Source organism: Melopsittacus undulatus, chromosome 7 (assembly GCF_012275295.1).
Source record: "Melopsittacus undulatus isolate bMelUnd1 chromosome 7, bMelUnd1.mat.Z, whole genome shotgun sequence".
Lineage (NCBI taxonomy): Eukaryota > Metazoa > Chordata > Aves > Psittaciformes > Psittaculidae > Melopsittacus > Melopsittacus undulatus.
Window position 1 is genome coordinate 54460407 of NC_047533.1, and position 27082 is coordinate 54487488.

General features: G+C 40.8%; 1 protein-coding gene across 1 annotated transcript in view; it reads right to left on the bottom strand.

Annotated features, from left to right (window-relative positions):
* The window catches only part of COL25A1 (collagen type XXV alpha 1 chain), a 303851-nt gene extending 287891 nt beyond the window's left edge, over nt 1-15960 (bottom strand). The window contains exons 1-2 of the mRNA XM_034064996.1: nt 15601-15960; nt 15030-15099 (exon numbers count right to left, since the gene is read on the bottom strand). Of these exons, the coding sequence (XP_033920887.1) occupies nt 15030-15099; nt 15601-15960 (430 nt within the window). The remainder of the gene's footprint in view (nt 1-15029; nt 15100-15600) is intronic.
* Nucleotides 15961-27082: the final 11122 nt, after the last annotated feature.

Below are 27082 nucleotides of genomic sequence, written 5' to 3' on the forward strand. Positions count from 1 at the left end.
TTTAAGCTGTTTAATGTTTAGAATAAGTGCAATGCACTGGAAATGCAGCCCAGCAACAACCCATACTTTACTATGCAAAACAGATTCATAACCTTTGAAAATAAAGTATTTTGATATGAGTAGCACTCTGTTGCCAACTGTTAAATACGTAAAATCTTAATGCTGGATTCATCAGTAAGATAATTCCTGTATATCTACTTTCTTTCCATCCAACAACAAAAAGCAAGAGACACCAATGAATAAAGATCACTATTTTTCAATAACTGTTCTGTATTTCAAGAATCCTGTGAAGGACTCCATTATATGAAATACTGCAACTTTATCTAGTTCTCATTCAAATCATATGAATATATTTCTATCAAATCAAGTAATACAAGTTCAAGTCTCCAGAGAAAAGCACAATTGATTTCATATTAATGGAAATAAGATAACATTTCCCGAAGTTAGCTGCAAGGAGCTGTTTTTCCTCTTACCTTAAGGAGACACATTTGGATAAAATGGGCAATGATTTCTCTAAAAAGGCTAGAAGAAAACACTAATGGAACCCTTAGATTCTATTTCTGCTTTTCCTCAATAGCTTTTAAGACCACAAGCATCCAGTAATGCAGTGCAGCACTGAGACACGCATTTTTGTCTATAGCTTATGTCCTTGTTTGCTCAGTCATTTATCTATTTTTTAATGAAAATAGTTCCTGTAAAAATTGTTGCTTTTTTGGTTTTGGTTTGTTTGGGCTTTTTATAAACTCGCATTTCAGAAAAAATCTTAGAGGTATTGGTTCACAGACAAATTTTCTGCTGTTTTCCGTCAGCTTTCGTAATAAGTAAGGCCCCAAGGTTTTTCAAGTTCCAAATTTTTACAAGTACACTGTAAGTTTCAGTGTTAAGAGGTTTTTGTTAGTTCTCTTTTTGTTTGACAAAATTTCCACTGATAGTTGAGTCAGTGATATTTAATAAACAATTTATCTACAATACACAACCATAAATCCTAGCTCAAATTCAAATTACTCAATTACTGTTTTCAAACCATAATTACTGAAAAACACACTAAATATGAGAACAGGTTACAAAGAGAACTTATTGCTAACAACACTACTAAGTATACTTTAACGGTGGTGCTCATCTTTTTGGGAAAAATATTTAAAACATTGCTTCCATTAAATGTATTCAGCTATTGGCAACCAAGTAAATCAGCAAGATCTGTATTTACTCTTACTCCAGCTGCATACTGTGAATGGGCAAATAAGAGTGATATTAACATATCATCACTAAAATGTATTGTCATTTACTTCGATAAGAGATGTTCCACTTCAGAAACACAAAAACAGAAACCATACTAACTTTAAGTATACCATGTAGGGATAAAAAGACTCCTGAATTCCATCTAATTATAGCTCTTCTTAGATAACAGCAGAATTAGAAATTAATTCTTTCCCTGTAGTTAAACCAAGACACAGTTTTAGAATCTAAAAAGGCCAATGCCATAAGATCATTTTTGTATGCACTGGAAAAGAAAATAAATTGAATGGAAAAATGCAGCATACGTAATGAATGCAAATGAACATGAGATGCCTGCTGCTGGTAAACACACAGGTAGTTACATTTTGCAGCATGTTTAGGAAAATTAATTTGTTATGTACCTTCTTTGGTAATCAAAGAGCATGCAATTAACTTTATGGGAAAAAAAACCCTGACATGTTCAGTTCTATAATTTGACAGCAAGATTGAAAAAAAAATTAATTGTATTTTACAAAAATGTGAACAGGGACTTGGAACTACTGATTCTAACTTTCCTTTCAGAAAGAAAAAGAGGGTCAGTTACATTGAAGTTACATATGTATGCAATGACATCCTTCATGAATCTGTTGTTTTGCCAGGAACCTTATTTCACCTTACAAAAGGGCAGTCTTAGTCTCAACAGAGCACCTGAAAGGAAAGTAGCAACAAGGAAATGTCCCCTTGCTATGTCTATGAAAAGTATATGCTCTCATCCTGAAGCACCAATGCAATCTCACTTGGTGTGTATGCAAGTACTGGTGTTACATTTTGTATGATCTCAAGTGGAGAAAACCATCTGTCCAAAGGACATCATGAACTTTCTCCCCAGATCACTACAGATTCCTTCCAGCCTTTAAACTGATGGCTATCTGTCACAAAAAGTCCTCCTCAAGCCACTTTTACTCAGCAGCTTCACAGGGTTTAGATTGATTAGACCAATCACAGTCTAACAAAAAGTCTAGTGTGTCTGAACACAATGCAAAGATGTGAGTAACACTCTTTGCCATCTCAAGCAACACAGTTTAAAGAACACTGGAGGCAGTCAAAAAGAGAATGCTTGGGCATCTGAAAGAAAGATGATAATTTGGGGAGATAGCTGTCTTCATTGGAAAACAAATGCTCTTTAGAACCAGCAGGAATTTTCTCCAAGACTCAGAAAAATTCTGACTGTATTTGTCCCTATCCAAATGCTATTATTAGTAACTAAGTTAAACAACTACTCATCATTAGTTCATCTCAAAGTATGATTAATGGTAACAGAATAATGTTGTGCCTCACCGATCTTTTTCTGTAAAGTCCCACACTTGCAAGGCATACATGCAGTGGGAATATGTGCTCACAAGGCTAGTAAGCCAGACATAAAAACTACATGCCCCTGGAAGAGAGGCCCTAGCTGTTGTCCTTCCTGCTCTATACAAAGCAGGAAAACAGAGATGGACTTTCAGCAACACAATCAAGCAAGGAAGGATCATAATAACAGCTTTTGGAACAAATCAAGTCCATAATACATTGGGTGAGCAATTGGCTGATGGTTTGGGCTCAAAGAGTTATAGTAAATGGGGTTATATCAATCAGCAGCCAGCCAGTTGGAATTCCCCAGGGCTCAATTTTAGGGCCAAAGCCCTTTAATGTTTTTACAAATTATCTGAATGCAGGAATTCAATGTACATTAAGTTTGCTGATCATACTACACTAGCAGTTGTGGATTCCCTTAAGGGTAGAGAGGCCTTACAGAGAGATCTGAATAAACTAGAGAGCTGGGTAATCACCAACCGTATCAAATTTAACAAGAGCAAGTGCCATATTCTAGACCAGGGACAGGATAATCCCAGTTATATGTAGAAATTAAAGGACAAGAGGCTGGAGAGTAGCCCTGCAGAAAGAAATCTGGTGGTTTGGGTTGATGCAAGTTGAATACAAGCCAAAAGGGCCAACTGTCCTGGAGTGCATCAAGCACAGCATAGTAAGCTAGTCAAGGAAGGTGACTGTCCCACTCTACAATTCACTGGTGCAGCCCCATCTTGAGTATTGCATGCAGTTTTGGGTGACTCAATAGAAGGACATCAGACTATTTGAGTGTGCCCAGAGGGAGGTAGCTAGGATGGCAAAAGGTTTTGAGGACAAGACTTAACAGGAGCTGCTGAGGTCACCTGGTTTGTTCAGCTTGGAGAAAAGAAGGCTGAGGACCTCATCACAGTCTTCAACTTCCTCAAGGGGTGTAGTAGAAGAGGAAGTACTGATCTCCTCTCTCTAGTGACCAGAGACAGGACACGAGGAAATGGCATGAAGCCACATCAGGGGAAGTTCAGATTGGACAACAGGAAAAAGTTCTTCACCAAGAGTCAGTGGTCAGTCACTAGAACAGGCTGTCCAAGGAAGTGGTCACGACACCAAGCCTGTTGGAGTTCAAGGAATGTCTGGACAGCGCTCTTGGTCATATGGTTTAGTTTTAGGTAGTCCTGTGAGGAACAGGGAGTTGGACGCGATGATCCTTATGGGTCCCTTCCAACTTGAGATATTCTGTGATTCTATGGCTATTCCAGATTTCGACAGCCCCAACAGAGATCTTCAACTTTTTTATACCACAGCAAGCAAAGAAACTTACAAAGTACAGTGGATATGAAAAATGTTAATTATTGCTTCCATAAAGAAACGGAGGGAACATCTGGGTTAAACAAATTGTGACTTTTCAAGCATAGCATCAGGGAAGTGGGGAATGGGAGAGCAAATCCACAGAGTTAAAAGACACACTCAGGGTTGAACAGAAGTTTCACCTCTTGCGCACGTATTAAAACATATGAGTAGAAAAACACATGCATACGCAGAACTTGGTCATGCTGGTAAGGAAATTAAGGTCCATCTGTACATATGGATCTATTTTTTTTTTATCCCTTAGAACTGATATTTTGAGCATTTCTGTAAGATTTTTAGTAGCTTTATCTAATCACTTCTAAACAACCAACAATCCTCAGAACAATACTCACTGGGTCTGCAAACTATATAGTGAGATATAAGAATACGTAGTTTTCCCATAAAGATAAATACCTTTAATAATTTCTATTGTTCAGACTGTCCTCAAGTGCAGCCAGAACTCTTACAGTATTATAAAACTAATTCTGTATTCGTAGTAGATATAGACATAGTGTTCTTGCTCAGATACTGGAAAGAACAAATGATAAACTGAATGGTAAATAAATAAAAGTCTTTGTTTGATAAAAACTGTATGTCAAAGCTAAACTAGATGATAATGGCCACACTTACAGATATGCACAATGATAAAAAAAAAAAAAAAAAACGACAACCAAATGACAAACAACCAAGGCTATACCAAACTCTCAGATTCCAGAGTATCTACTGATTTCAGTTAAAATCAGTGGAATTCTTAATGTGTCTGAACTAATGCATATACACTTAGCGAGTCTTATTACTATCAGTCACAATTCCAATTAAAGGCTACTTTTACCTACCTTCAGTTCAAAATAAAATAATGTTTGGATATCAGAAACTGTGGTAGCAAAAGAAGCTACTTCTGTCCCAGCATAAGTGTTCTAGGAGGGCATTGCCCACCTTTTCAATTAAGAAGATTCTACAGGGTTGGGTTGTCTTGAAATGAAAAATATCCTTTATAAAGTTCCAAAAATGTTACTTCAGCTGCATGTGATGATTCAGCAACCTAAAGAAAGAAGAAAGAGCACTATACAAGATCCCATTTCTCTATCCTCAGAAAATGAACAAGCAACTGCCAGCGATGACACTTTAGCAGATTCGATTTGATTATGTCCTGCACTACTGATTAAAATGGCACATGAAGAGGTGGTTACCCAAATTAACAGAGGTGAAGAATGCATTGGAAAGAAAGACTTCTGTTCAAGACAGTAACTTTATTTCAATATTATTTATACTTTGTACTTGTAAGCCTTTGGCACACTCTGCTTAATGTATTTACATAAACTCAATGTTGCAAATGGAAAAACTCAAATATTAAGACATTTTACCCCACCTTTACAGCCCTGTAAAGGAAAACAGTCACAATAGTTGTCCCTGCTGTAATTCATTGTGCACAGTGTTTCATCTAAGGTGCATTCCTTTAAACTTGCTTAGAGATTTTTTGAGAGTGTTTCCAGTCTTCCAGCTGCTCTAATACACACTGAAAACAGATTAATTTCTCCCTATTATCCTAAAATAGACTGGAATTGCTTGGAAGACATGAAAAGACCACCTTGTAGCAGCAAATCAATTTTAAGAGTGAAAAAAAAGTGAGGATTTCAGTCTTGCTGTATTTCCCCCTCATTGCTGGTGGTTCAGTTTTCAAGGCTCATGCCTCTTAGCTGGCCACTCTAACATCTTATGTGCTGCCTCTTAATTGAATGTGCTAAAAGAAAGTCCTCCTACATCACATTAGGATGTGGCTTAGCCTGGAATTTAAACCAAGAAATTATGCAAAGCTGTCTTAAAGTGAAATCAATAACTGCCAGACTTAAATGCTAATCTCTCTTCACAAAGATTAGTCTCCCTACAGTAGAGAAATACAGTGCACATGCTTGCTGCATTGGAAAAACAATTCACCTTCACATACAGGAACATTTCCAGCCTTCTACAAACACGAGTGTCGTCATTACAAAGACACCAACTTTAAGCAAGTATTGACGATGGCTGTCCAAGCACTGGTTCATTTTAAACTGATGCCATGCCTCTGTCTTTCAGCCTCTGGTTCATCAGTATTCTGTGCACCTACTATGAAGAACCACTTGGGAAACATATGCAAGATGATCCTAACTGAACTGTGACTTCTTCACAGACACACACAGCTGCAGCAAACACCAGAGCCCATTCCTGTGATACCACTGCATTTGTAAGTGCCAACTAAAACCATTCCCCGAGCTACATAATATTAACTGACACAAACAATTATCCAGCATCCACCAGGACAGAGAACACAAAAAAACAAAGTCCAAGTTCAGCACTGCCAGAAGGACCACTACAACAATGACACCACTTTGGTTTACACTTGAGAATATATGTACAGAGCATATCTCCTGGTACAAGGGCCAAATTATGAGTCAGGAAGTATTTTGACTGAATTTTGAGACTACTATCCTGAGAGATGGAGGGTATGAAATCAATAGTATATTAACCACCTCTACATCAAGATGAAGTAACAGTCCTCAACATTTGTCATCCTTCAAGTGGCAGTAACCAACCGTACAGCAGTGGAAGTGCAAATATTAAAGCACCATTTGATAAAAAGCAGCAGAAGAGTTGACAGTATAGAGACTTTCCAGAGAACACTTAACAATATTTTTCATAGTAATGCCCTTGAACATTATATAGATGAAAACTCTGTGACTGGAAAATATTAATACACAGACTATGGAGTTCATCCTTTTAATCCTCTGTGGCCATACCCTTGTGCTTAGATATCAAGGCTTCCCCTAAGAACATCAAGGGACTCAGAACAGGAGCTTACTCAGAGGGTATGAGCATAGGGCAGGGAGGAAGAGGAAGGATGCCTTCAAGCAGCTGGTTCTCATATTCTTAAGAGATTATCAGAGGTGCCAGCAAAAGGAAATACCACCTCAACTTAAGATGCATACACTTTGACTTTCAGCACTCTAGCCCTCCATGAAAACCCCACTATCATCCAGTTGAAGCACTGACATACAGGAAACCTTACACCATTCCCCAGCAACACAATTAGTACTACCAGCACAAGAGAGGCCTTCATCTGTAGCCAGCAATGCTTTTGCTGTACATGTTCTTAAGCACAGAAATATCTTTTTTAGGGGGGTTATTTAGTGCCCTTCAAATGATAGGGTGCTGTTCTGCTTTCAGATATGCATTCACAAATCTGTCACTGCAATGGCAGCCACACCTCTGATAAAAGATTTTGGCCTCTAATTTTCAATATATTTTCCTGGTTTCAAAATGCGTTCTGTGTTCCCCATTCCTATTCCTCTCCCCTCACACACAGTTTTAGAAAAGATCTTTTGAATAGCAGATTTTCAGCATAATCTTTAGCACAGTGTGCCAAGAATGAGTTTATACTTATGGAAGGAACCTCATTCATAAGCTAGAACTTTAACTTATCTTGAAGTATCATTTTTCTCTCTGCTATTATATTCAGAGAGGGATATTGAAAATATTCAAGTGGAAGGAAAAATAAATGGATTTTTCTTAAGACAGAGCAAAGTGCAAATGGCAGAACAAGGGCCCATTTTCAAAACATTTCAAAAATAAAAAATCTTCCCAGTTTTTCACCTCCAATATTACACTTCATTCATTCCATTTATTATTTCACTTTCATTGTATCATTGACAATTATAAGAATGTATGTTTCTAGTAAAACAAAAATTTACATGGGTATATAAAGCTTCATATTTCTTATAATAAAAAAAAATCTCACCAGGCATCACCATCTGTTTCAAAGCTTTCCAAGCACAAGAAACAGTTTTCACCAAACATGCATGCAATATTTACAACTGCATGTAAAAGCCTGCTCCTAAAAACACATATCTGCACATATAAACAAGAATCAATTTTAATACAACACAGACTATAAAAATGAAGAAAAAAAAAACAAACCCAAAAGTCAGAAGAACAGGGAAGAAGCAGAAAGAATACTTTTTTCAAGGGTGCATCACAGACAAGACCATCTTCCAACATATTTTAAAAGCTGTTCTAAACAGAGCATAATGGTCAGGTTTTCTTCATGAACACAAAGGATGGGACAAGTGTTTTACTTCACAAACAAGGAAGCTACAGCTTGACTACTATGAACTAGGCAACCTATGGAAATATTTAAATAGTGCCTAAGCTCACACAATATACATTTATGCATTAGCAATTTTCTGCACTACACGTTTACATATTTACAGAGCAGCACATTTTTAAGTGGGGAGATTATTTACATGAGGCTGCTGCACTTAATCACAAAATTAAGGCAGATCCAACTACTTGTTGAGCCAGAACTGAATAGACACTGCAGTTGTGAACCACATGAAATTAAATACTTAACAATGATGGCCTAGACACGTTCGCTCCAGACCCCAGAAGCATGACTAAGATGATCTCTTGGGTCATCAGCCCAACCTGTATTTCTAGAGTTGTTCAAGTCTACATAGAGAAAAAAGTGGCTGTATTTGCATGAAAGGTACATACAAATCCTGCATTTTTGAAATTGGGCACCCAGTTCTGAAGATTTTTTCTGACATTTATTGTTATTAAGCAATCACAAACAGCTTCTTCTGCTTCAGTTAACCTCATTTAAAGGCCAGAACAGATAAATTTAAGTAGGCATTGCTCTACTGCAAATCTAACCAGTAAAAACGTGACAGTCCACAAGCTTCCAACAAGCAAGCCTGCAGCATCATGTTCACTACTGTGTGTATTATCTAACTACAAGCTGCAGCTTCAACTGTATAGAGCAAAAAGTGTTTCTTCAAGCCTGTATTACTCTATGCTTTCTTACATCTTCTTAATAGTTCTAAGCAAGCAATCAGGTTTCCTTTTTGTGGATGACTTGGAAATCAACTAAAACAATGAAGGGGAAAAGCACTCTGTGTAGACCAGCCTTCCTGAAGAGACTGTAGTTAGCAATATTACTCAAGTTCTGTGTGTGTTAAAGTAAGATAGACGGTTCCACAGGGTTGGTAACTTGAACATACTAATTATGTGATTCTACCTAATAACCTAAAAGGCCCTAAAAGACAGTTTTTGTCAGTCATGCTGTTTTCAAAGCTAGGCAAATTTTATTGTGTTACCTATACAAAAAATAGACAGGAAGGCTGCAGCTACTGAACCTATAAGAGAGGGAGAAGGAGGATGAGTGCTGTATGAAGGTGCAGCAGTGTTGTTCTGGCAACACATTCCTGAGACCACACTAACCTTTAGGAAAGGGGCAAGGGTGAGTATTTCTACACAGAATTTGGTTATCCAAGCTTTAAATACTCTTCAAACAAATACATGCATATAATTAATGATTTAAGAAAGAAAAAAAAGACAGATCCCACACACTAAAAACATTGTTCCAGATGTGAGCTTAATGGACACTCCTCCTGCCACAAGACTCACTGTACTTGAACTGCTTAGGCACTTCAGCAGTTCGAGATGGACAGGTGCCACATGTAAGGAAATGTAAGAAAATATTATGTTCTTATATTAATATTAATCTCATAATATAAGAAAAGTTGATGCAGATAATCGAACCTTCCTGTCAATATGCCTTATTTGACAAAACTGCAAGTTAAATAAATTTTCATTCAAGTCGTAGAACCTTTCATTAATAACACTTTTGTGGCCACATCAACTCCACTGACATCAGTAAGATTAAAAAAGACAAAAATCTGGTGCAGTCTGCTGTCAATCAGTTCTCCTTTGAGCCACATTATGTTTCATTCATCATGTTGTTCACCCCATCTCCCTACCCAGAGGGAAGGGAATTAAAAGGTCACATCTTAGCCAATAAAAAATATTTAGCTATTCTGGGGCATGGGGGAAAAGTATCTCTAATCACTCATCCAAACAAGACAACAGACTACCCAGAAGGTTGCATGCTGCTGCACATCAATAAACATCTTTATCTAGGAACTGAAATGAAAAATATCAAACCAGAGAAGGTATGAAAGGGGAACTCAAAGCCCTGTCAGAAAAATTACAAAATTAGAGCTGAGCACTGCATTCAGCAAATAGATGATACAGACATGGCAGAAATAAGTAGTGCTGGGAGCTAGGTTCAGATAGTGCACTCTGGAATTTTAAATAACAGGGAAAAACACTTTGGATACATTCTACATCTGTACTTTCTTTTGGGTCTCTGTAGCTCCTTTTTACTCTTCAGATTTTAGAGAACCACTTCATTATATACATAACTTGAAACAAACAAACAAACAAATAAACAAGTAATACCTTAGTGATACCTATTTCAGAATTCTTTTAATCCCAGAGATTGTTTTTTTTTCCTTTCTTTCAGCCTCACTAATCAAAAATGCTCCAGGAAATAGCCCTTATGGAACATGTGGAAATAAGAAAGTGCGCCTAAGCTGTACTTGCACTGCATGTCAAAACAAACATTAGGTGCTTAAAAAGACAAAAACAATACTGGGATTCTAAAAAATTACACTGATTTTTACCATCCATGCTGCTACCAAAATACATATAACAGATTCATCATCCTCCTGAAGAACTGTAGCTATAGAACACAGTTTTCCCAACAGAATAAAACCAACTAGTATTCTCTATACCTCCCCCAAACCTTGGCTTATGGCATTTTGTCTCCTGAATGAATGGGTTTATATACACACAACTACACTGTGAAACAAGTGTATAACCTGATCACAGCAAACTGACAATGAAATAGGAGTTACTTCAAATGCCAAACCATAAAGCTCTTGGAGACTAGAACAGATAATCAAGATGACATGATTACAAAACCAGCACCAAATAGCTGGCTAAGAAATAAGAACGATGATAGCATCCATGCCTGGAAAGGGTTTGAAGTCACAGGTATCAAACACAAGAGGAGAAAGATTTGGGGTCCTTGATAGGAAATATATATATATATATATATATATATATATATAGAGAGAGAGAGAGAGAGAGGAGAGAGAGAGAGAGAGAGAGCAAAGGAAAATACTTTCCTTTGACACAAAGAAAATAAATCTATTTGGTCAACTTTGCTAGGTACCCATCAGTGAAGTTTAGCTAATGTTCTGGGGGAACAAAGAAGGAAAACCAAGCCAACAAACAGAAAACCCCATCATTTTACATGCAAGCTACAGTGAACAGACATATACAGTGTGTCACAGCAGTTACAGATAAAAAACATCTCTGCTGTTATGCAACATATCCTTCGTCAATGCAGAATTAAAGAAATGTATGGCACATTGGCTTTCCTACTTATATAATGCTGCTTGCTGCTTCCCTCCCCACATTCCTTTTTTTTTTTTTTTCCTAAGAAATAAATTCATTATAAAGGTCTTCCTCAGAAGAGAAGGGGAAAAAAAGAAATTAATGGCTTCCCCAAACTGGCCTAAAGGGACATGCAAAACCATAGATAATCACTTGCTAGCCCTCCTACTGACCAAGTTTGAACTTTCTGTACTAACAGACTTGACTCCTACTCCTGCCAACATCGTCTGACTCCAGCTCTGAGGATCACTTACGGAATGAGACATCGTGGCACATGACCACAAGTGTCAAAACTTGACCCTTACAATGCATAAAGGATGAATTCACTAAAAAATATAGGCATATATTAATTTCTATTGAAGTCTACAGGTCCTAGGCATGTTTCCTGGAAGAGGAAAGCCTGAAGAATCTACAAAAAAAACCTAAGTATTTCTTAAAACTCTACTGAATTAGGAGTAACCCTGGGCTTTCTGTACATGTTACTCTTTCCACAACAGTGTAATTCTTGGCACCAGGTAAGAAGTATCCAGCACTGTGCTTGACTGTTCCTCATAAAAGCTGATTATGCTCCCACAGCCATTTAACGGAACGTATGAAATACTCACCTACACACCTACTTTTTTTGTTCATATTTTACAGTATAGAAACATTAATTTACAATAAATAATAAATCTGGCAAAGGAACAGTAATTTATTACTTTAAAAATAATTTTAGCCACTCAATTTGCGCCCTGGTCGCATGTGCAGAAGGCTAACTGCCAACAGTGACTGCAGCACCAGTCGCAAGCATGGGATTTAAGCTGGCACTCTTGTTAGAGCTGAGGTAATTTAAGAGGAATGTCAGCATGCATTTACTTTTCAAACTTTATTACTCTGCTTTAAGGAGAGAAAGAATGCCTGCTATTGTCATTTTTTAAATATTTACAAAATCTTTGGTATCTGGCTTTAGCCCTGCAGAATTAAATTCAAAACTCTAATATCTCATCGCATTGTATTTGTAAGGAACTAGAAAATAATAATCACAAAAAAAAAGAAAAAAACAATCCACATTTAGTGAATACAAAGTTTTGAAAGAGAAATGTGAACTATTCTTCACTCTAGACAAAGTTCAAGGCTAGTGTTGAATTAAAAGGAGCCACATGTGGACAGCTCTGCAAGCTATGAGCAGTTGTGAATTTGTCTGCCTTTGGTACCCAAGCCATTCAAACCCACTTTCCTTTGAATGTGCAAGTTCCTACCATGGGATGAACATCTCAAGCTACTGGGTTCTACACCAGCTGCATACCTTTAATCCTAAATCAGAGGCCATGTTCTCACCATCCTGTCAGCAGACTGAATTTCCCTCTTTTCTTTTGGCAGATAACAATATAACCTGGTTTTAAATAATCTTTATTTCTCTTTAAAGAGTAGGATGATGGAAATTGACTCAGTAGCCGTTTAGCAGAAACCTTTTCTCACAGCTTAGGGATGTTTCAAAAATCAGCTCCATACCATGAAGGCCTCCCAATGTCATCTCTAACAGGCATGTATTTTATTATTACAGAAATCCAAGGAAGAAATGAGGAAGCTGAGCAGAATAAAGCAGCACCATGGGAACCACGGGAGAAGTAAAGAAGCAATGTACTCTTTGGCTTCACAAATAGCAGGCAACAGAAAAAAAATACTTGATACCTTTCCTATTAAACCAAGTGCTTTTCTCAACACAGTAGTCCAAATTTGTAATAGGAGTAGTAAGGATGAAAATAAAAGCCCATCCTGTCCAGTTGAAAAGGAAATCTAACAAAGTGAACCAAATGAAGTAACAATAGTTTATTTGCTCTATATCCTGTTCTGACTAATGCCTGCTATTAGGAAGGTATGCTCCTCAGGTGGTGGTGCCACTCAGCCCATCTTGTCTCAAACAAGGCTCTCAAGAAGATGCCATTTTGAGGTAGACACCTGTCCACTGGCAACAAGCATGAGAGCATCAACTCATTTTAAGCTGTCCAACATGAGGCTATCACATGGCAGCATCTTTCAGCCACTACAAAACTTGCTTCCAAACTGAAATAGCTACCCGGAGGTGAAAAGCTCCATATCACATTTCTAGTCCCCATACCAGCTAGTGCTCTCTGCAATTTAGTTTTTTTCATTGTAACAATTTATATATTTTTTCCTGATCTTGTGAGTCTTGCTCCCTTGAAAAGGTTTCCCAGATCACTTAATTTTTACTTTCATCTAGCAAGGATTTTTTCCAATGCACATGAGAACTATTCTGTTGCTCATTATCTATTTGGTAAAATGTACTTCTTAAGAAAAAAAAGGTCAGATAAAAATTGGTATAATGTGGAGCTCTAGTGGTAGTGGGGAAGTAAAGCAGTGCATAACACCAGCTATGAAAAAGCTGATACTGACCTTTAGTATGAAAACAGTAACTGAAACATTGTAGCAGATTAATTTAAATAAGGAAGCAGAAAAGGAAGAGAGCTTTGCATCAAATTGAATGCTGTTTCAGGCTCACAGAACATATCTTTACATACAACATGACCATCAACCCTTGTTTTTAGCGCACAAACATGAATCTTGTAATTTATTGCAGTTAAACAGCAAAAAAATAAGATGAACACTGTATGCTCATGTTAGCCATAAAGGAGAATACTATACAGAGGGCAGGAAGCCAATGCTCCTTATCAAAACTGTCTGGGAATTTAGTAATTCTATGCACCCTTTTAAAACAGTCCTAGTTATATATACTGTCCTTTTCATGTTAGCCATGGTAACTCTTCTAGCAGCCAGTACTCTCCTCCCAGTTGTAGCATCATCAAAAAACTGAACCAACCATTGTAGTCAGTTTTAACACCTAGACTCAGTATTCCTTTCAGACTGATGAGTTTAGCAGTAATCACATCCTAAACTGGAAAAGCTTCTTCCCTATACACACAGTACTATCACACATCCTATTAGCATACCGAATGAGCTCAATGCTTGTTGACAGTTGATGTTCCACCTGTAAATGGATGTTTTTTCATACAGAGTGGCAGGATACATCAAGCACACAGTGCATCTAGTGTGCTTCATCACACAGAGGATTCTGGAATTCCCACATCACCCTGTGAAATACTGGTATTATTTTCTTAACTTTTAAGATACCATTTGAACTTTGGTATATATTAGCAGAAGTTTATAAACAATAATGACAGTTTAATGGCTAAAACAATATCAGTAGTTATCACACTGTCAAGAAGAAACATGAAAAACATAGGAAACATTACAGTGTGCACGTATGAAAAACTGATCCCAGTATTAGGAGGCCTGTTTCCAAAGTCAATCAACATCACTGGTTGCATAAACAGTTCTGAACCTTCTTGTATGAAACCTGCAATCCCTTGCTAGGGGAACTGCTTTCATCCAAGACTACAGTAAAATGAGACTGAAAAGTTCTTGTATATATTACTGCTAACTTACAACAGACTCATTACAATCCATGTTATAAATCGTTCAGTATTTTTGCTAGGAACTTTTGTTCCACATCCCAAGCTAAGTACACAATGCCTTGATTCAGTACTGCCCTGTCTGAGGAAGAATATATTCCATCTTGCTGGGTCAGATCATTAACTTCTCCGTGCTATTGTTTGGCATCACCCAGCCTAACCAAGGCTTTTAACTAGCAGTAATTCCAACCTAGTGTCACAGTGGAAACAGATGATTCTGGGCTTTGCACCTTTCCCACCCAAGGCAGAGCTGTTGACTGAAGAGGCATCCCCCAGCTCTTAGGTGTACTAGCAAACCACGGTATACCAAGCCCCTCCCCATCCTCCCCCTCCGCGTGACAAGCCTCAGAGAGGCAGCTTCCACGCTGTGTCCGTTACCTGGTGGGCAGTTGCACTCTGGAGGCACTTCTCTCGCTACTCGTATTTTTGCCAAGTGCTCGTAGGATTTCTGAGGGGGAGAGAAGCAAAGTGAGGGCCCCATGGGAGCTCACCCACCGCAACCAGCACTCCCGGCCGGCTATCCCACGGGCTGCGCACCCTGCAACGGCTTCCCCACTTGACCTCCACCCGCGGTATCTCGCTGTCTTCTGCACCCCCACAACAGCAAAACAGAGCCCGACGCCACTGGCTCTCCCCTGCCTCCGCCGCAAGTGAACCAACCCACCCCCCAAGAACAGCGCCGAGCGTTTGGGGTCCCCCAACCCAAAGTCCCCCGACCCGCCAGTCCCAGCAGCAGGGCCTCCCCTCCGACCTCCACCTCAAGCCCGCTTCTCCCCAGGCTCAGCCGCCACCCGGGGGTGCGGGCTCCATTTCCCCGCACCTCCCGCCCGCGGAGCAGCTCCGGTCACCGCTTTCACTGCTTCAGGCAGCACTGCTATCTTCCCGCACGCATGGCCCCCCACCCCCGGCACACTCGCTGGCCGAGAGCGGCCACCCGCGCCCCACACACCTGGGCGAGAAGCCGCTCCACTTTCTCCTGCATCATCGCGTTCAGCTGCTCCAGGGAAAAACCGGGCAGCGGCGAGAGCGGGGCGGGGGTAGAGAAGCCCCCTCGGGCGCCCTCGATGGCCGCGACCCTGGCCTGGAGGTCGCTGGTCCGCACCCCCAGGTAGACGCAGGAGGCGGCAGCCAGCACGGAGAGGAGAGCCGCCAGCGCCGAGCCACACGACCCGGCCCACCGAGGGCAGCAATCGCCGCCGCTGCCGCGCTGCCCACTGCCATCCCGTCCTGCGGCTCCCCGGCTCTTCACCAGCGCGCCTTTACACCCTTCAGCTGCGGCAGCTCTGATTTCCTTTCCTCCGCCCCCCATGGAGGCAATTAGTTTACAAACAGCGGCAACAGAAAACAGTAACAATAAAGTACGAGGAAAAATAAATAGCGAAAAAGACAAAATAATAATAATAATAAAAAAATAGCGGTAAGTAGAAGGAAAGCCCTCAACCGGCTCGCACACTTTCAAGGCGAGACAGCAGCCCGCACCGCGCGCCTCCGGCAGCGGGTCTCCACTCAGCCCCACAGCAGGGGCGACGGGGAGGGAGGTGATGGGAGGGGGGCGAGGAGCCAAAAACCGGCCGCAGGGCTGGGCGAGGGGCGAGCCCCCTCGGTTTCCACCCGCTCTTCGGAGAGAGCAGCGTGCTCTGCTAGCGGTTTGCCACTTGTCAGAGAGGTTTTCAGGCGCGGGGCGGGAAGTGTGTGTGTGTGTATCCCCCCTCCTTCTCCTCCTCCCGCTCTCCTCCCAGCCGCCGTCGGACTTGTTGCTCCCCCTCCACCTGCGCGACGGCGCCCAGCAGCCGCGCCAGGCGGAGAAACCCGCCCGCAGCCGCGTCGCCCCGACGGCAGCCTCCGCGGTACCCCGCGCTGCCCAGCGGCCAGCCGCGGAGCCACTGCCCCGCCCGACGGCCCACCTCCCTCCCTCATTAGCATAATGTATTCACCTAGGCGGAGGAGAGGGCCGGGGCGGGAGGTGGCGATTTGTATAATGTATGCTCGGGACATTAGACTAAGAAATAAGGGTGCGCGGTTGGCGCGCAGCCACAGGATGGAGCGGTGAGAGGTGAGGGGCACCGGGAGGTGCTGCGGAAGGGGCTGCCTGCCCCGCAGGGAGAGGTGCCGGAGAACTGCGCTGATTTACGGCGGTTTATAGCCGCGCTGTCATGCCCACGGCACGGGCATAAAACACGGGAAGTGGTCCGTCGTCCCGGTCTTTTTTTAGAGCACGGAGGATAAATGAGCGTAACCCAGCGGCCGGCTGGCTCCCAGGGAGCGCGCACACGGGATGTGAGGGCTCACTTCCAACGCAGCAGAATGAACTAGCTCCCCATTGCAGCGAGTCGGTTTAATTTTAGCTGTTTCAGTTTGTTTATTTACAAAGTAGTTTCTTCACTCTTTCATGCACACTGACCCATTTGCAGTGCTCCGGGTGTATGACTAGAAAAGAAGCATAGGCACCTCTTCAGCCCAGCTGCACACATGTGCTGGTGGAGAGCTTGCAGGTTTCTATGCCTTGCCCCTCTGCCTCTTATTTTCCAAATGCTGCATTTGCCTGTTGTGGTTTGGTTTTCGTCTTGGCATAACCACAGTGCATCTTTTCTGTAGCACCTTGTGTGGCATCTCCTGTGCCCAGCACTCAAACCAGAAAAGCTCAAAGCAAGACAAGAAACTGAAGGTGCACATAGCTCACCCTGGCTGGCATTTATTCATGTGAATACTGACTACTTGCAAGATATAAAGACAAGTGGAACAAAAAAGAGTCTTGTCCAACTATGGAACTTCTCAGATAAGATTGAGAGTGCTAGTTTGTACAAGGAATCAAGTTTCCTTATGCAGTCATATTTGTGCAGTTTATTACCTATTGTTTCCCAAGTATTCAAGCAATCACAAGTGCCATGAAGACAGGGATCCAAAAACCTTTGTGGGCTTCAGTATAATTACATAGACTTCGAATAAAGTATACCAGAAGTTCATAGCTAGTCATTTATCTTTTGTAATTTGTCGTTCTCCTTTCTAAGAAAAAAGTTTTGTGGACTCTATAGTCAGCCAGAAGAAATCATGGTTACATAGCCCCAGGTGACAATTTGTTCATGTTAAACAGTTAATAGTTGCAATGGACAGTCTGCAAACAAATTCCCCCAAGTGCCGCATACCTTATGACCAGGACTTGTGAATAACAACTGCTCTTTTCAAAACACGGCCTTGTCCACAAACTGTCTGTTGATAATAAGAAGATGCAATGGTATTTGGAATGAATAATCTGACAGAAGAAAACAAATAATACCAACATGCTCTTATTTGGGCTCCCTGAGAGCGGTATGAGCAGTCCCAGGATGCCTTGGAGCTGCTGGGGGCCGCGAAGCGCTCAGAGCCATCGGCGCCAGCTCCAGCTCTTAACATTACCCCCCGCTGTTAGTAGCCAGCGCCATTATTCACCCTTGCTTGTGGTGACATCCAGCAAATACGGAGCTGCAAACTCTCGGGATATGATTATGATTTTATGCAAGGGGTTACTGAGGCGCTGCCACAGGCAGGACAGCTGCCTGTGCCCTGCTGCTGCCATGCTCAAGTGGGTGCTGCCTCATCTAGGACAGGGTGAAATACCCTTCTGAGATCAGCTCTTCTTATTTATCTTCTTATCAGAGGGTATGGACATCGTCTGGCTGCTTCAGTGCCCATACAGGGCACAGACAACGGCATACCCATGTACCACTGTGACCTGGCTCAAATGTTTTGCTTGGCCAGAAGGTGCAGTCTTTCTGCTCAAGCACCTTTCTGTCCCAGCATCATGCCATCCATTCCTTTTGAATGTGATATATTCCATATCAGAAATTAGCTACTCTGAGGCAGAAAGTCCCTTGTTGCATTAGATTTATATGTATTTGCTGTTGTAAAGATTGCCAAATGAGCCAGATCACAATGTTTCTGTTGGACACAATGCAAATTAGCAGTCCTCCTCTTGCAGAAAACCATGGTGATTTTCCTGTTGTATTTATCCACCTCCGAGCAAGGCTGGTCAGAATAGACTATGCTAGACTACAGAATCTGAGCAGCAAGCTAATTGAAGCACAGTCTGATTAAATCTAGCACTGGATTTATTCGTGTAGGTGAAGAACATAATGCAGCTGCTTTACCTGGTATAAAATTCTCTGGTCACGTCTGCCCAAACAGAAAGCATTAAGCAGCTGTACCCTCCCGTGTTCAGTTACTTGATACCATCAAGTGGACAACCAGCAGCTTTGCAGTATGCTTACCCCATCTAAACACAATAAACTGGAGAAAAAACATGTAAGACTCAGCCTTGCTGCTTTTGCCAGCTTTCCACAAGCGGGAGGCAGAGCAAATCCAGGACGTGCATACGTTCAGTGCCAGTGAGCCTGCTTCTTATTTTGCAGCCATGATGATACCAGAGTCAAGAAGGCATCTATTAAGGATCATAGCTAAGATTGAAACCAGATTGCTGTAGCACTTTGGAGAACGCTATCCATGCAAAGAAAGAACTGTGCTGTTTGGGTTTTTTCCCTCTCTTAAAAACAGCCACTATTTTTTACTTTTTTTTTATTGGTGAAGATTTATAGGTTTTGAATTAGAGTAACTTGGTCTAAGGAGTCAAACTCCTACTCCAGGAGTAAACCAGATGGCTTTAACCAGTAATTTAACTGCTTGCAGCCAGGAACTGTGTCTCAGAAATTGCTGGTCACACATAAGGTGATATACCATGCAAGGTCAGGTTACAAACCACTTAAAATGCTTAAAAAGTCTATTTTGCATCTGGTAGCTAGAATAAAGCCACTTGAAATAAGAACTGTATCCCAGATATATTGAACTGGCAATTAACACATGCAGGTGGAGTATAAGAAACAGCAGATCTGCAGCACTCCAATTCAAACAGCAGCAAAAAAAAAAGAATTTTAACTAAGGTCTGCTGAAGAGCTTGTGCATGCAGACCTGAGGCAGCCACGCTTCCCACCAGGAGGGAAGTGCTCTCACTTTGAAGATTCGAATCTCTAAATGCCACGTTTCAGCAGATCTCGTGCTTGACCAGGCCAAAGGTATTGACACAAGATGCTACTGTTTGCATTTCATGGGTCTGTGTTTGAAGATGTGGATGGTGTTTGCAGATAACAATTTTCCACCAGACAGAACTAGTGTCTGGAGTTCTTTCCATATTTTTATGTCTACAGCTTGCTGTATTCTGGCTGACCAATTCACAATCCACTACTGGATTTCTTTACCAGATGCAACATAAACTCATAATTAGAATTATGCAGAAACAGATTGGTGAAAAATAAGCACCCATCTGCTCCGTTTGTAAAGTCTTTTGCATACATGGTCAAGAAAGGCAGAGAATAAGTAGCAGAAATTGGAATCTGGGACTCTGTTGGAACTAAGGTGACACACACAAGCACAAAAGCTTGACTGGCTAATAATGTCCATAAATGCTCCAAGATACCTTCTATTCCAAATGTTCCCACTTTCAAACATAGCTTATATAATATTCATTATACTGGGACTTGAATTGTATCTGCATTCTACTGTTTTCGCCATTTCTCTCACTCCTGCCCTGTTCTGCCTTTGAACTAGAGTGCATCTTGCACCCTAAATGAGATTCTACTCAACTTTTGTATACTTACATAGGTAAAATGCAAGCTAGAACCACAATCCAGCACTTCCTTGATTTGCCTCACTTCTCAGCTCTCTGGCAGCTTAGGTAGAACAGTATTTCTCACCGAGCTCTTCATAATACATGTCAAGATAGCACAGAATCACCAAAGAAACCACCAACCCAGTACAAAACTTAATTCACTGTTTTGGGAAAAAAAGCTGGGAAAGCCTTCCACTTTCAAGTATCCAAATTGATTGCCTTCCAGCACTTTAAATTTAATATAAGCACAATAAAGTACAGTATACATGATGCAGTACATTAATATACTTAGCAGATGGATAACACTTGCTCGTGATTTAATACTTAGATACACTCATTTCACATCTACTGTACAAGCACTTCATATATTTGAATCCTTAAGTCAGACTTATCTTCAGACTAGACGCAATTGAGTCACATGAGCATAGGATTTACTTTATTAGTTCCATAACCTTACTGGTATTTTGGCAAACCTGATGATAAAAAAAAAACAACAACAAAAAAAAAAACCCAAAAAACAAATGAAAAACCCCTTGCATCTGGATTTTAATATATTTCACAGGATTTTCTTTTTCAACATGATGAAACCAGCTCTCCTATACCTACAAACTGATTCAAGACAAAATTCAGACTCTGTATGTCATTCTTTACTAAAATTCACAAGCATTTTTCATGTGAATGCATTACTGAACACTTCATAACAAATAAACCAGCTATTTTACATCTGTCATAGCTTCAAATACTTGCCTTAAAAGGCAGTTGATGACTGGGAAGCCCTGGCAAGAATTTTACTGAATGGAGAACCATTATCAGAAATGGGACAAGGAGACCAGACATAAGAACCTCAGACTGAAAAAAGACATCCTTACCCTGGCTCCAGGCCAATTAATATCCCTTGGTTCCCTGGCTTGTTTATTTGTATATGAATTAAAACCACTGGAATTCATGGGTCATAGTGAAAGGCTGGGAGGATAAGGTTTGGATGAAGAGATCCTGAGCCTGCAAAGTCCTATATTAACACATAACTTCATTCACATGAGTAGTCTGATCCGAATCAATAGGATTAGTCATGGAAGTAAACTTTCACGTGGACTGGAGTATTTAGAGATATAAAAATGCCAAGATGGGGGTCAAGACATAGGAACCAGCACAAAAAAAGCTAATTGCAGAGCAGGGAAATTTTCTATATCTTGTTAACTGCAAATTTCTGGTTGCTTTTTGTCACTTGAGGTCATTACTAAATAATGTCTGTACGCAGAAGCAGTTAGTTTAAGAAGTGATTTTGTTTCTCAGGGAACTTATTGCAGTAAAGAGTATACTCCTGAGAGATCACAGTGAAAACCACCTCTGAAAAAAACAACAGTAACTCTGAGTATATTTTTATGCCCCAACACAAAGACAAAAGTTGCCAGAAATATAACAGTGAACAGCACAGGGCACTGGTAATCATAGAATCATTATAAAACTAGCATTTCTGTAAGCACTGTCAATGGTTTACACCTTTAGAATGGGATGAACCTTCTGAAACCTGTAGGCATTGTGGCTCAAAGATGGAGCAGGTTATTGTGGGACAAACAATTAGGAATCAGAAAAGGCATGACATGGGAGGAAGAAGCATTGGATTACCAAATTTAAAGGAAGGAGCCAGGAAACAAGCAAAAGAAAAATCACTGTATGTATTTTAAAAGGGATTTATTTCAGGAGGAATTCCTCCTTTGGTTCAGTGGTGGTGTTCTCCAAGTGACTTAAAGACAGAAAAAACTTGGTGACTTTTATTACCCTACCTCCAGCCCCCTCCCCAACAGTTTGGAATTAGTATGTTTCAAGTAATTTCTATGGAATAAGATATCTTCTTACAATCACTGAGTATTTGAGTATCAGTACTTCATTTGAAACTGGCTTCCACAACTCTACTCAGGGCCACGATCTTCTCTCCGTTTAACCAAACTGCTATGAAGATATCAAGTGAAAAGTCTTATCAGAATGTCCAGTACCCTCAGTTATATTCAATTTCCCTGTTTGATGCTATTAGTAACTCCTCAGTCCTCTTGAGGTTCATATTGTACATTGTTAGGTGTGAAGAAGGCAGTGGTGGGCTCTGAAGATGTGTCTTTTCAATCAGTTGTTGAATCTCTCATTACTTCAGTAAGGTCTGGGCACAGATGTCTATGTGCTCACTACTACTCCCCAGTCAGTCACATCACCGGAAGAAAGTGTCACATAGTTTAGCCAATTGTAAAAAGTCAGTAGTCCAAGCACCCATGCTCTGCCATAACTCAAAGCTGTTGCCTCTTGAAAGGAAAGACTAAGAACTAAATTCATTTCAGATTTGTTTTCCTGTGTTGTAGAATTCAGTGAGATGTTGCTATAAGTTAAATGTACGTTTTTTTAAATAAAGGATGACTGATCTCAGGCAAATTTGTCCTAATCTGAAGACAATCAAATTCCAGCCATAGCTCAAGATAGATTCAGGATAAAACACAAAAATCTGAACAGCTCAAACTTGGATTCAACAGAAAGTTACTTCTGGTGTTTTTTCTGTACTAATCCCTACTTTGACTATTAGGGTTGGTCCCTTCCCCAGTTACTCGAGTACCGTTTCAAAACACTATGCCATTAGCAACCGAAGATTTTAATCCACTTTTGAAGGACACAAACCAAGTTTTCTGGGAAACTGTTGCTTCTTCATACAAAATCTTCCTGGCTGTGCTCAGATCAGATGTGTATAACAATTCTCTGGATCAGAACAAATTAAATTTTAAGCTGCCTGTAAGTATGTGACAAAACCTACCCAACAGGGTTACTATCAGGTGCAAAAGTGTGTATTACAGATTCAACTTCTTCCTCAGAGGTTTTGAGAAGATACCCTTGTTTTCCCAGGCCTTTTATCCTCACCAAACCACCAGCTGTCAGATCACCCCCTTTCCTTCTCCTTGCAATGGGCTTGGGTCTGTTTTATGTGCTGCAGAGCAGGAGCATGTGAAGACAGGCTTTCCATAGCTCCTGGCTTTGTGACTCCAGGATTCTCTTTCTCTCACTGCAGAGGGAAATGAAGAAAACAAGCCCAATTCCTTGAGGGCTGCACAATTATAAAAGCTTTGAAAGGCTAATTCAAAAAATTGATGTTATAGGTCTCTTTCACATGCCTCTATCTATGAACAGAACTATAACGTCTTCTGTATCAAATTCTCAGGGAAGGAGAATGGGGTAAGATACCTTTGATATCTGGACAAAAGTAAGTTGTTATCATGAGAATTACAGAACTAAGGTGTCACTGAGCAGAGCCTCCAAAGAGTTATAGAGCTAAAAATGTAAGCTGGTGGTCAGAAGAGTGTCTCAAACCCTATCATGAACATTTTTCCTTGCTAAGAGTAGAGAGACATTTTTCCTTGCCACTAGTAGAGAGATAAAGGAGGTCAGTCAGGAGATATTATCAGCTAAGGAATCCATAGATCTCCTGTAGATTTCACAAGTATTCATGTGAATAAGCACAATTAAATAGGCTGGCTGTTTGGGATTACAGGTCCCAGCCTTGTGTCTGCATCATCTCAACTCCATCAGGCCACCAGCTGCCAGAGACTTTACTGCATCTTTCAGGGGCACAGATTCCTCAAATTACTGTCATAGACTTCTTATAGCTGTCATATGCTTTATACAACTTGTATTATTTTTATATCAAAGATAAAGTCAAGTGGTTTTGTCTTCCCTATTTGCTGTGCCTGTGGGAAAGTTTAAGTCTTTGACGATAATGCTGGCTATGGAGGTCTAACCCAGTGAGTACTGACCTAAAGGAGAAAGGGACCACTAGGTAAGCTCTTAATTTAACCATCCTTGGTATCAGTCACACTTGTTAGTCCTGGGTCTCTTCTGCTCTTCTTCACCCAGAGCCCTCCACATGTACGCTTCCCAGAAAATTGAACTGCTGCACTGTATATGGCTGCTTAGACATCAACACAAGATTTCCTATTCCTTTATCTTTCAAAACCTGCACTGTCAAAAACAGTCAGCTGAAAGTTACACGTGTTAAATGCTCTCTCAGTCTCGCAGGGAGTTGGGAGAGATGCTGTCTTTACAGGTGAGCAGGAGTAATACTGGCAACCAGCCATATGAGATTGACAGCAACTGTCAGTAATGGTGAGGACAGGAAGGAAGTTGGAGGAGAATGGTAACCCTGTGTTAATACTGCATAAAGCAATAATGTTTGGAGGAAAGTACGAGGAAATTGGATTTATTATGACCGTTTATAGTTGAGGGTGATGTTCCTAGAGGCTCTTTTTTGATAGAGCAGAAGTAAGAGTATCTCACTATATAAGTAAGGGAGAGAATGGACAGGCTTTGATGGTGGGGAGTAATAGCACTATGGATGAAAAAGCAGCAGGGCAGGAAAGATCTATCATGGTGACACAAAACACTTGATATTTATATATATAGGGATGAGGAAGAGATACAGGCACTTTCAAGCTTGTGTTTTGCCACCTAGCTGGGAGTAGGATGAAGCCATCTCATCTGGGCTTGACAGATCTCAAGATCAGGAAGGTGGCAATGGACTGAAGAAAGTGTCTTCCAGGTGACAGTTTTGTTCTGGGTTGGTTAAAACCTCTAAAAACATGTCTTTCTGATGTTTCTGATTAAGGACAGCTCGGGTCTAAAATTAAAACAATCCTTGTGTTAGAGGGACAGAAACAGATCCCAGCAGGCTTTGGGAGCAGCATTCCTCTCATAAGGCAGGAAAGGGAATGTTTTTGATAGCTGAAGCTGAAGTATTTTCTACTTGATGTGGAAGGCCAGGTGGGTGAGCAGAGACGTGGAGCTTAGAAAGGCTCTCTGGAGAGGGGGTCTGTTATGGGGTTTACTCTCCTGCATGAAACAAAGCAAGGAAAATAGGTTTGGGGAGATGTCTTCATCCATGGTACTTACTCATATGTCTGCTTTCTGACACATACCTACCCAACATTAGTGTTCCAGTGGTTTCTGCCTGACATCATATTTAGATAAACTATCCTGAAACAATAGGATGATTTGTGTATAATTCCTCATTATTACTGAGTATAGACTTCTACCCATTTAAGAAATCTTATGCTCTTGATTTTCTGTTTCACCTTGCCCTGGAGGATAGTTTGGGTCTACTGTATTTTTATGTACTTTTCTGTCCTCTGTGATTCTAAGTGTTTGAGATTTATTAAATATAAAAGCTCTTTGATATCAGCTGGAGCACAGCTGAGGATTAAGCCTGCCTATCAATGTTTAGCCTGCTGCTGTCACGTGTAAATCCTATGTAGGAATCGCTGCTTTCCACAGAAATCAGCTGTAGCCTGCATGAAACATAGCAGATGCTTTGCAAAATAGATCTGAAAGGAAGTGAAGATACCTTTTCCAACGAACTTTGTGATGAATACAAAATCCGGCATCTGAGCAGCTCCCCTCAGGAAGCCAGCAAGTAGGCATCTATAACTCACTCATCTATAAAATGCCTCTTGGAATCTTTAATGGGTGTGAGCTAGCGCCTGTCAGCTTTCTGCCACATGGGAAAAGATGGTACCAGTGGTGCACTTGGAAACAGTGCTGCCAGGCTGGGGTGCTGCATTATTGGGAGAGGGCTCATCACAACCACCCATGGCTACTCAGGAAATGCCCCGTCTGGGCACCAACTTCAGCTGACCCCAACTTAACCAAAAAACTCTGACAGCATCGCAGTCCTAGGTGTTATGATTGCAGGAGACAATATATTAATCTCCAGAAACTAAGAAATACTAAAGCTACCAAGATCAAAGCAAACTGATTGGTCATCAGAGGGGTAATGAAATTTGGACGTAAGGTGGGAATCTACTTTTTTCTGGCAATGTTCAAATATTTTGCTGCCAAGATTTCATCAGCTGTACTTTATGTTTTAGTTATTTAAGTTGCCATTAACATGTCTGTTCTGGAACTAATTTTTAGGTGGTTTACCCACAGGAATACCAGCCCATATGCTTGAAATAAAATGGGGAAGAGAGGTACAGAGAGAGGGAAAATATAGGTATCACTTTTTGCAAGTGATAGCATGTCTGTATATGATTACAATGTGTAAAAAATACTCCAAAGCCTTCTCCTCAATCCATGTTTATAGGATAAGTCCCATGCACTTATAAAAGAGTGAAGAGATCTGAAACCAATACCATAAATCAGCTGTAAAACTTCATGAACTGCAACTGTGATGTAACGCTTCCTGGACTCATGTGAGTCTGAGGGTCTTTGCAGCCCCTTTGTTACGTAACTGCTACAGGCTAGTCACTCCTCAATGCTCATCATAACCAGACTTCTGCTCTGTTTCTTAGGGGGGCTGCATGTTGCCTTAGCAATTTCATCAGGAGGCTGATTTGTTTGAGCTTTGTTTTTTTTTTTTTCACTAGATGCTGATTATAAAAGATACATTGACAGAGAAATGCAGATAAGCCATGGGCAGATTTACTGCTAGCTTTCCCGTTGCTGCCATTCATACCCTTGTGAATCAGGATGTGCTGGAGCAATCAGCTTTTCAGAGGCATCTGCCAGAATGTCTCTTCTTCTAGATTTGAGGCTGACATGTCTTGATTTATTGCAGTCAGGAGATGGGACCCATCAAAATTAATCACCCTCTGTTTACATCCCACCTTCATTGTTTCTTCCTGTGGCTCCTGTGATCACCCCCCCCAGTTAAAGGTCTGTCTCATCTTTGCCTTAGTTCAGAGACAGCATCCTTCTTGCCAGCAGGGTTTATCCCCTTTCCAGCTGTGGCTGCAGTGCCACCCCACTCCTAGCACTGTAGGTTTTTGCAGAG